Below are 13,917 nucleotides of genomic sequence, written 5' to 3'. Positions count from 1 at the left end.
TTTAAGTGGCCTATCCAATAAAAAAAGTTCTTATTTTAAGAGATAACTCTTAAATGCACCAACCCATAGCAATCATAATTCACTGCGCTGAAATGAGCCCATTACAAAATTAATTAATTCTGATTGATTGCTATGGATTACTGCTCTTGAAAAATATTAAATAAGTCTGTCATTTATTCTAGGGTTGTCGATTTTTGCATGATTGTTAAGATTAGATCCACAAGATTAATCTCACAGGAACTAAAGTTGCCCATCTGTCTCAAAAAGGAGAAATTACTGAGCAACTAATTTCTTTCTGTAATTCAATTCTGTGATGCCTAAATGGCAAATTTAAAATCTGTCAATTGCACCACTAATACTTTATTATTACTGTCCTATTATTATAAGTTCTTGTGATCAACTTCAATATTTGTGTCATATTAGCTATCGTGGGAGCTTTAGAAGAGAGCTGCATTTGGGCAGCTGAGCATATTAACCACCTGAGGGTACACAATGAGCAAATTTACACTCAGAGGAGAAAGTATTAATGATAAATCCAGTCCGGTGACTTCAATGGGAAGAACATTATTTGTGCATTAGATGTTCAAATTGCTTAAATATTGGGTGATTTTTTTCCAGTCATTAGAATACCCTGTAAGAGGCTGAATATGGGGTGGTCAAGAGGGTTGGCTGCCCTGGGCACAATGGTTTACTGTAGGGATGACGGTGCCTTCCAGGGGAGGACCGGGAAGGGGGGCAGGGTGGCAATCGCCCCCCCGGGCTGCTCTGATGCCAGGTAAAAAGGCCACACTCAGGGCTGGATTAATGTAGGGGCCAGACACTGTATACAGCTGCAGGTTGCTGCAGTGGTATGAGTGTGAGAACAGCCCAATACTAACACAGTCACTTCCCTGTCAGGCAGAGTGATCTCCACCCGACAGAAGCTTCCTAGGCCACTCGAGTGCAGGAGAAATGCTGTTTTTCTAGCTTCCTAGGCCCCATCTGGCCTGATGTCATGTATTTTTATTAAACCTCCTTTGTTGCTATTAACATTAAATTATGTTACCACATTGCATCATGTTTGTCTTGCTACATAACAACAATATCCATTTTAAAACCAGGTGGGCAAGGATGGTGAGCTGATTCGGTGGTTCAATGGGCCATTTAACTGGACTTGCCCCCCAGGCCTAAGGCTGCCAGCCCTCCCCTGGTGCCTTCCTTCTGTTACAAGGCTGACAGGAGTAGTGACAGGGGCAGTCATTCTGACAAGATGGTGACTGTTGAGCGTAGGATCCCCTAAGCTTGCCCATCGTGAACGGAAGAGGGGGGGACATGGTTTGGCATCTTTGCCCTGGGCGCTAGATGACCATGACCCGGCACTGCTGTAAGATTACTCTCAATCTCTCAGCATCTAATCCTCTGTAGTACTGTGAAATAAAAAAAACAATATTTAGAATTTCTACATTTATAAAAGTCTCTTATGTAGTTCTTCTAGTCATAGACCCAACCTGGAACACAGGCTGCTGCTGGTGACTAAAAGCAAAGAAAACAAAGAAAGGGCGCACCGACCTAGCGCATTATCCTCAATAAAAGGCTTTATTCGTTTAACATTTAAAAATGGCTACTCACAGACATAGATGTAAATAAATCATATCAAGCTCATTTTGCCCAAATGTCCAAATGCTGCTGGTGACTCAAATCTTTAGTATTCAAGATGTAATATCATTAAGAATTTAGAGTTTTGAAAAGCCCACTCACCAATAGACTGAGCGCCCACCTACAGGCTCATTCCCATGAAAATTTCCTCTGTTATGGGTCAGTTCAGCAATTTTAAAATAGAACTATGGCATCCCATTAAAAGTGATATGTGATGCAGCACGTAATTATAAGTGCATCTGCATTGACAGATTTCTCTTACTCCTCCCTTAGTGTCACACAAATACTTGAGGAGCTCGGTAGTGAGGTCCACTTAATGAAGCTTTTTGTGTTGGTGTGGAAACAATGCTGCACTGCTTCTGAATTCAGAGCAGAGTTGTCACTTTCATGTAGGCTGTGCTGCCTATCAGCTTTGTCACTACTGAATAACAAACCTGTAGCATTTAGCCTGTCATTCAGCACCTGTCTACACTAAAGCCCCGTACACACGATAAGAAATTCGGAAGGGAAATTTCGTCCGACGACCGATCTGCCGATTTTCGGATTGTTAGTATGGTGCTTTCGACAGCCGACTCTGACTTTTCGGCTGACAAAATCCTGATGTGCAGGCATTAAAATGTTTGTCCTCCGTCAACACACGTCTGATTTTCGTCTCATTAGTACAGATTTCCATGGGGAAAAATCTTATGAGCAAGACTAGGCATGCTCAGAGATGAAAGAACACAAAGAAAGCAATCCAACACATGACATGACTTCTGAAGTAGAATTCTGTCGTACGGGAAAATTTGTGTAAAGTCTAGGCACATTCCAACCAACAGACATCACTCTAGACAAAAGACGGACGACCGGTCGGCGGAAATTCGTTGCGTGTGTACGAGGCTTTAGTCCTGCCCACTGCTTTCTGGATTGACAGCACTGCCTCTTTTGCTGGAACCCTTCTACTGTGACTCAGGGAAGGCAAAGAATTTTTTCTTTTTTTTTTTCTTTATTTTGTGAAGCTTGTGCAACAGGATAACTGACTTTTGGGACTCATTTAGACTATCTAATTATTTCTACTTTAACCACTTGCCTACTGGGCTTTTTCACCCAGGCCAATTTGCAGATTTCAGCGCTGCTGCACTTTGAATGACAATTGCGCAGTCATGCAACACTGTACCCCAACAACATTTTTATCACTTTTTTGTAGAGCTTTCTTATGGTGGTATTTATTCATTACTGTGGTTTTTATTTTTTGCTAAACAAATGAAAAAAGATCAAAATTTGAAAAAAAAAAAGCTGATGAGCCTGCTCTGATGGGCACCGATAGGCTACACTGATGGGCACTGATCGGCTGCACTGATGAGGCGACACTGATGGGCACTAATGGGGCTGCACTGATATGGGGCACTGGTGGGCACCGATAGGCGGCACTGAGAGGCGGCACTGAGAGGCATTAATAGGTGGCACTAATAGGGAGCACCGACAGTCATCACTGATGGGCACTGCCAAGCAGCACTAATGGGCACAGATTGGCAGCACTGATGGGCACAGTTGGCAGCACTTGTGGGCACTGTTGGGGCTGCATTGATAATCAGGACAATGATGATTAGTGCCCTGGTTATCAGTGTAGATGTCCCTTGTGTGGATTAGCTGGTTATCGTCTCTCTTCTCCTCATGCACTGTCAGTGTGAGGACAGAACTGCCAATAACCAGCAAATTCTGTTTACATTGTAATTAGCTATGGTTGGACTAAGCTGGTCATATGGTAAAGAGCCGCTGTGAATGGCTCTTTACCCCGATCTGTGATCAGCCGAATGACACGGCAACTTCAGATCCATGCTGATGCGCACTGCATGGGGTGCATGGGAAGCGAGATCACGGGAGGACATCTATAGATGCCCTCCTGGCAATGTGAGCCCATACTGTAGCCGTCTTTCAACTATAGTCTGGGCGAGAGGTGGTCGAATCAGAGTTTTGTAAAGTATTAGAATTTTAGTTTTATCTCTAAAGTAAATACCCTTTTTTATGCTTATAGTCTGCTGACCTTGCTTGCAGCAGCTTGTCATTGCATGCTTTTGCCGAGTCTGTGGCCTGCTCGGACCCTACATCCTCCTCCATCCTCAATTCCCCAAGAGGTTCTCCCCCTAGTAAATAACTTGCATTCATATTTTTAGCTCCAAAGTGCATTACTTTCCTTTGTTTAATAATAAAACTCATCTGCCATTTAGCTGCCTACTTCTCTATTTTAACTAGGTACAGTTTATATATCCTGTTGTGAATTTATTGCCCTGCTTAGTTTTGTATCGTCAGCAAAACTGAGAGAATTATTTATTACAACCTCTTTATGAGCAAGTTAAAAATAATTGGTCCCGGGATCGGACCCTGATGTACCCCGCTTTCCCCTGCATTTTATTTTGCAAAAGTTTTTTGTAACTCTTTATTTTTCAAAGCAGATTGCCCTGGCTTTCCTGTTTAGCCAAAGCAATTCTGAGAATATTTTTTTAATTTAAACACGATAATACATTATTGTGGATTTACAGTGCTTGTGGTCCAAAGAATTGCTAGAGAGCATCGATTTAGAATCTATTGGAAACGATCAACCTTAACTACATATAACTGAGAATTGTACGTGAAACATATTTTAGTATACGAAGTCAACCAAAAATCTATTTTCTGTATCTGTTTGTTTTTAGATGCAATATTGGGAAGAAAAAAAATGTTGTAAAATTTTGGTAATGTAAACCGGCACAGTTACCAAAGAGCCTGTCATGGCGCTTTTCCACTGCATGGAACCGTAACGGTTCGGCACGCTTTTGTGCTTTTCCACTGCTGGTACCGCATGGTATAGTGTAGGAACGGTTCGGTATGGTCGGTATAGGTTTGTTTTTCCACTGCATGGAACCGAACGGTACGGTACGGCTCTGAAAAAACAGTACCTACTCGATTGTGGTTCCAACAGGTACCAAACTGGTACCATATCCCACAATCCTTTGCATGCAGTCACTACTAGCCACTGATTGGTCAGAGAATCCCACCCACCCCGTTGTTATCCCACCCACTTAACTTTAGTACTACTTTAGTGGAAAAGCAAACCTATACCGTATCGTACCGAACCGTTCCGACACTATACCATGCGGTACCAGCAGTGGAAAAGCAAACCGGGCCAAGCAGGGCCGAGTAGAGCCGAGCCGGTACGAGCCGGTACTTGCAGTGGAAAAGTGCCATCAGTGTCCAGATTAATTTTATACTGTTTCCATGGTTTAAGCCAGAATACGTTCTAGAAAGAAGGTATTTCGCTCCACTGTAATAACATACCATTATTGTAAAAAGTGAAAAAAAAAAATGAAGTGTTCAACAGCAACCGAACACCCTGAAATTAGTTTTCTTCTTCCATCAAAATAGAAACCTTCCACCTTCCACAAATAGAAACCTTCCAGGATATTAGTACATAAGGAGCTACCTGATATTTTTTGGTTAACACGTTTGTCATTTAGAAACTTATTGAAAGTACTAGAGAGACTCCCACAGGTAAACCTAGACCTACTGTAAATGTTATGGGAGTTTCCACTTTCTTGCTAGGAGTGGAACGTCCCTTTAAATTATTAAACAGTAGCAATTCCAAGCAGTTGTCAAGAGATAGCACATGCTTCCAAAATTTGCAAGTGCTTGCTGTTCCTCAGAGATTTTACGTCCTGTGGAAATTGTTTTCATAACTTGAACATCAATCATTCTTTTCCATAGAAAAAGGATGTTAACATTCTACTGTGCATGCACTGCATTGTACCACTGTCAGAGTGATCTAGCGAGGAATAAGACTGCAACATGTTGAACAGTGCACAATTTAGGCAAGGAAGGGCTTGCCATTCACATGACTGTTGGGTACTGTCCGTAATACTTTCTAACTTTGTACTAACAATTCAATTTTCAGAACAAGCTTTTTAGGGGTATACCACCCTGTTATTCTCAGTCCAGATACACAAAGGTTTAGACAACCACATTCACATCAGAAATCTACTTGTCTTTGGCCAACCTGGACATGCTGCATAATAACTACGTTCACCACAATCTGATAGATAGAAAGTATCTGAGATGTGTATACAGTGTTCTTATTCAGTTCAATAGTGACCCCCATCTTCTGTTGTGCCCCATTATATTTTCTCTGGCTATATTTTTGCTTGGTTGCGTTAGTACTTTTGTATGCCTGGCTCATTTGTATCAATTATGTATTATGATGCGGTGGACAGCTTGATGGTTTATTGCTCAATTATTTTTCCTACTATTCCCATTTGAGACTATTTAGAACCTATTTGGCTGTCATGGGCTATTTACACTTGAGCTCTTTGCAGCTGTAATATGAAGTAGGTCCCAGCAAAGTTTTGTAACTCCGTATGTGAGATACTAAATTTAGTATGAGCATAATAGGTTGAGTATAGTTCCAGCTGTCTACTGCAGGACATGTTATTTTTAATTTTTTTTCAATAATAAATAGGTTAATATATAGGTCAAAAAACTAGCAGCTTTTTTACATTTTTAAAAATCCACACACATGCATTCATATTGGAAAAAATGGAAAAATCTTGCTTCTGGCCAATTCCTAAATAAACGTAATTAACAATTTAAAAAGAGGAATTATGTATTTTATAGTCTACCTTGAATATCCTTAATTATTAATTTCCATACATATACAGTATATATATGTAGACCATGAGCTAGTTGCTCATGAACGTAACGGCCCTTGTCTTCTTTTGATGTGGTTTGCCGCTAGCTTGTCTGGAAACCTGCCTGATTGTGTTTTTCTAGGCATACATTTAAGCAGAATTTACCCAATTCAAAAATATGCTAATAATATTTTATGAATATGTTTTATTATTATTTTTTTCTTTTATACCTAGAGTGACTCACTAACGTTAGATATATCTTTATGTTGCTCACAGGATTTCAAAATTTGGGACCTCTAATTTTCTTATTTGAGAATCACAGCAACAAGAATCACTTCTGAGAAACAATTGATAATAAATGCCCATCTAGATAAGTTAATTATTATGTTAAAAAAAAAAAAAAAATATATATATATATACATTTTTTTTTTTTTTTTTGTAGTAAGTAAAGTCATAGGAGTTTTGGAATTGAAGTGGAGTTACACAAAGGACCATCCAAAGAGTCAAGACGAGAGTTAAAACATGGCTGACAGTTTTTGATGCCATTATTAATGCCCTTCTATTACAGTTAAACTTTTTTCTGATAAAAGACCAAATTTGGACATAATCTCCCTTCCACTTACAGGATTTAAAACAAAAAAAAAAATGAATATTATATTATGAACTTAACAATCTATTTGGAAAGCTTCGTTTGTAACCCATTTTGCAAAACATGACTTTTACCAATGGACATAGCAGACCTAAGACTTTATTTGAGGGTACAGCTTGTCCAAACCACCCGACCACAAGGAAGTCAGATGAAAGGCTAAAGAAGAAAAACTTTTTTTTCATGTTTCCTATTTACATTCTAATTCTGTGGAACTTGAACACATTTACAGTAACATGTTTTAACCAACTACAACCTAGCTCAATTACTTGTCTTCATTTATAGTGACCTCAGAAAAATATATACAGGAAGAGTACACTAATGAGCCACCAATCTAATGTCCCAAATTATTTTAATAATAATAATTTAATAATAATTATTAGCAATTTGTGCCCTAGCAAAATCCAATGAAGTAACACTATTAATAATAACGTGCGCTATTTGCTTGCAGTTTATATTTCTAATAAATAAAGAGTATGTAACGTATGCCAAGAAGATTTATAACATTTGGCCTACAAAACAGCAAAGCAGAAATCTTATAGAAATGTATCTGAGACAGATTCTTTGAAAGATCCTAATTTTATAACATTTCACCCCCTCTGCTGGTCAAAAGACACACTCTGTCAAATTAAAACGTGCACAATTTTTGTGTGTCTTTATTGTAGGTTACAAAATTAAATATCCTCAAAACTATGCCTAAAAAAACCTACAAAAACTTCCTCATTAGCACCCTGGTAAAGACTGCAAGAACCTGTATTGTGGAGAACCCGAGTAGGCAGGAACTCCCATCCTTGAATCACTGGTTTGCCCAAATAAATTATAGTAAATCTATGGAAGATCTATGACCCATTATTCATTTTAAAGAAGAGTCCTTCCAAAGAAAATAGTTTTGCTGAAATGAATTTATATTTACTACAGAATACTTGGAGATTCTCATTCTGGTAACTTGAATGCCTCAAGATTTGGTGACCTGATGGATGTTGTGAGCCAGGTTTTCTAGATGGATGTTGTGAGCTTGGTTGTGAGCCTGGTCTTCTGCTTTCCCCATCCCTTTCCCCTTTTTCCCACATGTCTCCCCCCCAGTTCCTTGATCCTTAAATAATAAAATCAAGATAATAACCAAACTCAAGATAACACCAAACTATATACTAATCCCAATGATTTGGTGACCTGATGGATGTTGTGAGCCTGGTTTTCTGGATGGATGTTGTGAGCTTGGTTCTGATCCTGGTCTTCTGCTTTCCTCATCCCTTTTCCCATTTTCCCACATGTCCCACCCCCCCCCCCCAAATCCTTGATCCTTAAATATGAAAATCAAGATAGCAACCAAACTCAAGATAACACCAAACTATATACTAATTCCAATGATTTGGTGACCTGATGGATGCTGTGAGCCTGGTTTTCTGGATGGATCTTGTGAGCTTGGTTGTGAGCCTGGTCTTCTGCTTTCCCCATATGTCCCCCCACCTCCCCCAGTTCCTTGATCCTTAAATATGAAAATCAACATAGCAACCAAACTCAAGATAACACCAAACTATATACTAATTCCAATGATTTGGTGACCTGATGGATGTTGTGAGCCTGGTTGTGAGCCTGGTCTTCTGCTTTCTCTATCCCTTTCCCCATTTCCCACATGTCCCCCCCCCCCCCCAATTCCTTGATCCTTAAATATGAAAATCAAGACGGTGCTAAACCTAATTAGAAAGGGCAGATTTAATCATTTTATATAGGCATAAAGAAAAGAATGCTCATAATATGTAATTTTCGACTCTCAGATCAGCAATATGGTATGGACTAACTATGCAATGTTTCATATAGACTGTAATATTGTATATGAAGATACTTTTTACTTCCTTGTTGTCTATGACAAATAAATCTATTTAAAAAAAGAATGGTATGTTTGATTTAGTGACAGTTTATTTGAAACAGTCATGCATGCATCTGGGGTGAGGATGTAGGCGTCACAATCGCACACAAAAGTCTTCCATTTCATTAGATAAGCAACTATGCGTATGCCTGTGTTTGATAAATACCCTCTGCTATACTTTGATTGAAAATAATATAGTTAATAGTTGTAACTTGGTATGAGCATACTGTTTCCACCCAGTATTGCAGGCAAAGGTTATCTAGTGCAGTGAGGAAGGAGCCACACATGACGTTACCCGTGGCCATCTTATTAGATTATATACACAGAGCGCTCGTGTGTGCACTTGTGACAAGTGCCAGAATTATATGTAGTTTTACATTTATTGAATAAATGATTATATAGCAGAGAGCACTAGATTATTTCTATTTGCTTTTATATCGCTATTCACCATCCTACGGAGGAATTGACTGTCTCAGGTCCACCTAAACCATTGGCAGACTATTAGATTCCTTCATGGGAAGGCTTGTTTGACTGTCCTGTTGGGTCAGGGGGTCATGGTCCCAAGGTGAGAGGCCATCTGTGTGTATGGTGGAGGTGCTGCACATTATATGATACCTGCATGTTCATTCTAGAGACATCACTTTGCACCATCTGGGATCTTTTTTATGAACTTTTTATATACATTTTGGACTTTCTCTTACATATTTTTACAATGTAAGTTTTTTAATATATCAATATTTCTGTATTAGTGTATCTGGGGCTTGCCTATTAGGTTGGCCTGTGACCCTCTGCCCTGTCCTAGCAGCTACTCCATTTTTTTTTTTTAAGCTTTTCTGTCTTCCGCATACTATTGTAATTCAGCAATAATATACATTTCAGAATTAAAACCACAGACATTAGCATAACTGATTATTAATATGTAAACAATATTACTATTTTGATTATATATAACTTATCAGAACAGCTGGTGTACCCTATAATGCCATCCATCCATTCATTTTTTTTTTTTTCGACCTCAGAAAACAGTGCAGCCTTTTGAAGGAGCTATCAGTAGCATGGGCATACTTCCTGAACTCCTAAGCTGGAAAATAGGGACATATTGTAGCTCCAAAGGTCTTTAGGAAAAAACCCATGCCCCAGGACAAAAGTAGCTAGGGCTTGAACACCCTTAAAGCATCTGCCTACGTAGGTCTTAACAAACTCATGTATTAGACAACAGTAAAAATCAAAGCACAAATCCCTTAAAACATGCTGGTGCTATAAGTAAAAAAAAAAAAAAAATTGTAATGCCCATATCAACCAATGTTAAAAAAAATATATTTTTTTCTGGCAAGTTGCTATTGAAAACTGCTTTTCCTTTATGATAATTTTCAAAGAAAAGCAGCAATAATTGACATAAAGTTGAGAGCAATATGGACACGACTTTTGAGGTTAAACAGAGATATTATACAAATGTGTACATAAGGCTTAAAAGAGGGACAGTTGAGCAGGATAGATGGGGAAGAAGAGTTTGGGTTTAAAAGAGGGGCAGTCTATCCTAATGAGTCAGTTGTGAGCTATGGATGTCTTATGAGACTATTTAAATAATCTTATAACTAATGGCCTGGTCTGATCTGTGTGTTGGCACCAAGAGCTACATCCTCTTGCAGACTGAAATACTAAACAAAACATTATTACAGCTATTTAATTATTTTCCTTCATCACGTGGGTTTAAATGTGTATACAAAATATACCTACCATTTATACATTTTCTTTCAATCATATTAATATATAAATATACAAATAGCCATACTAGAAATGGCCACGTCTTGTATGGGCCTTCTTGAGTCATTCTTTTTTTTACTTAAAACATTTGACCACCATTAGGATTCATATACACCTAAAATGCCCTTGCAAATTTTCAGTAAATTTGCAAACATTCATAGAAAAAGAAATACCACAGATCTCTCATGGAATTTTACAGTGAACGGCCAGTTATGACTCATGCTTACTGAAAATTTCGACCAGCAAATTGAAAGGAGGTTATGTATGTTACCCTAATTAAGCCTATGTAGTTTTTTTTTTTTTTTTTTTGCTGCATAAAGGATTAGCTATAGTGAACAAAACTCAACTTTTGAAAATTGTTTTGGAAAATGTTTTTTTTGTTTTTTTTTCAGTAAATCAAATGCGCACATATGGAAATACATCTAATAGTGAAATAAAGTAGGAATTATTCAAGGTCATTCTGACAACTCAACTCAACCAATCTCAGCTTAGGTGTGTTCTAGTGGAAAACATTATGCCCTATACATTTCCTTGATTTATATACATATATATATATATATATATATATATATATATGTCTATATATTATATATATATATATATATAATATATACCTATATCAATCTATATATATATATATACATATATATATATATATATATATATATATATATATATATATATATCTCTATATATATATATATATAGATAGATAGATAGATAGATAGATAGATAGATAGATAGATAGATAGATAGATAGATAGATCTACATATATATATATATATATATATATATATATATATATATATATATATATATATATATATATATATATATACACATACTGTATATTATATACACCAGCCAGCAACCAAAACCTTGCCTTTAGGCCAATATGCAGCAATATGATGAAAAGGATTTGCTGCATGAATTGAAGATTTATTTAGAGTTTCAAAAATGAATATATATATATATATATATATATATATATATATACATACACAATACACATACACACATGCATTTTATATATGTGTACATATATATATATATATATAGATATATATATAGATATATCTATCTATATATATATATATATATATATATATATATATATATATATATATATACCAGAATAAGTATAAAAATTATATTGTTTACTCATGAAATAACTGTAATTTCTGAAAAAATAGACACCCTGGTATGGACTTAGTCACCATTATTCTATTAAAACTTTGATCTTTTTGTTGTTTTGTATTTTTTTGCATGTTCTCATCTTTTTGTCATGTCTTTTTGTAGTTGTTGCATAACGTTTTGTATGTGTGACAATAATTGGTCGAAACCGTAAAACAGCTTGTATATACCATTGGTAGCATAACAGTCATAGATATGTATAGATACCAGTTAGGCACAGACCAATATTACTTCTATGAATAAATAAAGCAATTTTCACGAATTAATTCATTTATTGTCGAATATATGTATTACAACTTGTACCTGTAGGGGAAATTGTGTTAAATTTAGGTTGGCTTAAAAAAGGCCCACTGGTATGTTTGTATGTTTTTTGGGAAAACTCTCATTATATAAAAAAAACAAAATATAAAATAATAAATGAACTTAAAAAAAGAAAGAAGACCAATTACTTACCTGCCTTGTTTGGTGATGATCATCTCCGTGTGATGCTTGTGAAATTTACTCCATAGGGGGTGATTAGCTAGGGTGACCTGTATCTTCTCAGAACTCTGGCACCCTGGGCTAGGGGTACGAGTGAAGGGGTGCGTTAGGGTTATGGGGTAAGAGAGATGTCCATCACATTGGGGGTAACTTTCGGTTTCTTCAACCTCAGGGTTACAGTCCTGTCCGTAGGGGCAGATAGCGGTGGAGGGATGACGGGCTCCATGGAGATAGGTATAATTAGCAGGTAAGCTTTCATCCCCAGAATCAAGATGATCAAATTTATGTTGCAGTTCGGTAGAAAGGCTCTGCTCACTTGGGCCGCTCTGCAGTTCTTCAGTTCTCTGCATAAGTTTGTCCCTTTGGATCCCCATCATACTCTTTTTACTCAACGTACTCTGCACTTCTGTTTCGCTTTGCATTGGTGATCCACTGCTTATCTCTTCTGTGCTCCGCAATTCTGTTTTGATCTGAACTCCTGTTATGCTCTGCAGTCCTGTACTCTGCACTTTCATCATGCCTGGCATCCTTGGCGTGCCCTGTCGTTCGGCTGTGCCCTGCATGTGCTGCTCTTCTCGTAAGCTGTGCATTTGAGTTCCTCTGTGCATTCTGATGCGTAATGCTCCGCTGCACCCATGGAAGTGTTTCAGAGTTACCCCTCCGGTGTCACTGTGACACCAGGTGGATGTCACACAAGAGTCACGTGCGAGGATGTCCTTCCTCCACCTATGCACCTGTCATTATCTCCCCATCACTTTGGCACATGTCACTCATTCCCTGACACAATTTCAACTTGAAGGCTCTCTTCTAGAACCTGAAAATGCTCAGTCCTTCATTTTTCTTCTGCTCACGCCGTTCTAGTTCCTTACCGTAACCTTGTCACCTTATTTCCATGTGTATCCATTACACATTACTATAGATCTTCTGCAGGTGTCACTTGTCACTATCTTTCTATGTCACTCTGCTCTGCCACAGCTTGCTTTCTGTCAGTCTTGAGTCACCTCAAGCCTTTTATCACAGGGAAATTGACTCTTCCCTGATTGGTTTAGGTCACCCCTTAAAACTGCCTACAGAGGTGGCTGAGCCTTAAAAGTTTCTTCGTCACATTTGCTGGGTGCCACCTGCAAAAAAGCACAGTCACATAGTCAGCTTAGTATCTCTAGATAACCTTCTACAGCTTAAAACAGGCATGTGAAAAAAAAAATAGAAATGTATATGAACACTTGCCAACAGCTAATGTACGAGCTCTACCAACCTATATTATACAGATGGTGACAGGGCAGCCCCTTGTCAGCCGGCATGCTACAAGCAGCACCAGCGTGCAGATACAAAATGTCATTCATGTTTATATCCCCCGAGCATGTGTCTCTGCTGGAAGGCATTTTGTGCTTTGAGCATATTTATTTTGAAGTGTGTGTTTGTGGTGTAGTGTGCAACATGTGCAGGAAGTAACTGCTCATGTTACCGGCAGCTCCAGGCAATCCACCGGTAATATGAGGAGAAACAAGAGGAGATATACGGGGTCAGTATATAAATATATAGACATATTAAGTGCAAAAATAAATTAGGGAGCATATGTACTATATATATATATATATATATATATATATATATATATATATATATATATATATATATATATATATATATATATATATATATATATATATATATATAATATATATATCTTGTG

General features: G+C 37.6%; 1 protein-coding gene across 1 annotated transcript in view; it reads right to left on the bottom strand.

Annotated features, from left to right (window-relative positions):
• The window catches only part of TBX21 (T-box transcription factor 21), a 77,997-nt gene extending 64,423 nt beyond the window's left edge, over positions 1-13,574 (bottom strand). Inside the window, exons 1-2 of the mRNA XM_082271870.1 lie at positions 13,480-13,574; positions 12,198-13,345 (exon numbers count right to left, since the gene is read on the bottom strand). Coding sequence (XP_082127996.1) covers positions 12,198-12,832 — 635 coding nt within the window. The 5' untranslated portion in view covers positions 12,833-13,345; positions 13,480-13,574. The remainder of the gene's footprint in view (positions 1-12,197; positions 13,346-13,479) is intronic.
• Between the last annotated feature and the right edge of the window lie 343 nt (positions 13,575-13,917).

The sequence above is a fragment of the Pelophylax lessonae genome (assembly GCF_965119305.1).
Source record: "Pelophylax lessonae genome assembly, chromosome: 11".
Taxonomy (NCBI): Eukaryota; Metazoa; Chordata; class Amphibia; order Anura; family Ranidae; genus Pelophylax; species Pelophylax lessonae.
Note: the sequence above shows the minus strand (reverse complement) of the source record. Positions and strands in the feature narration are given on the sequence as shown.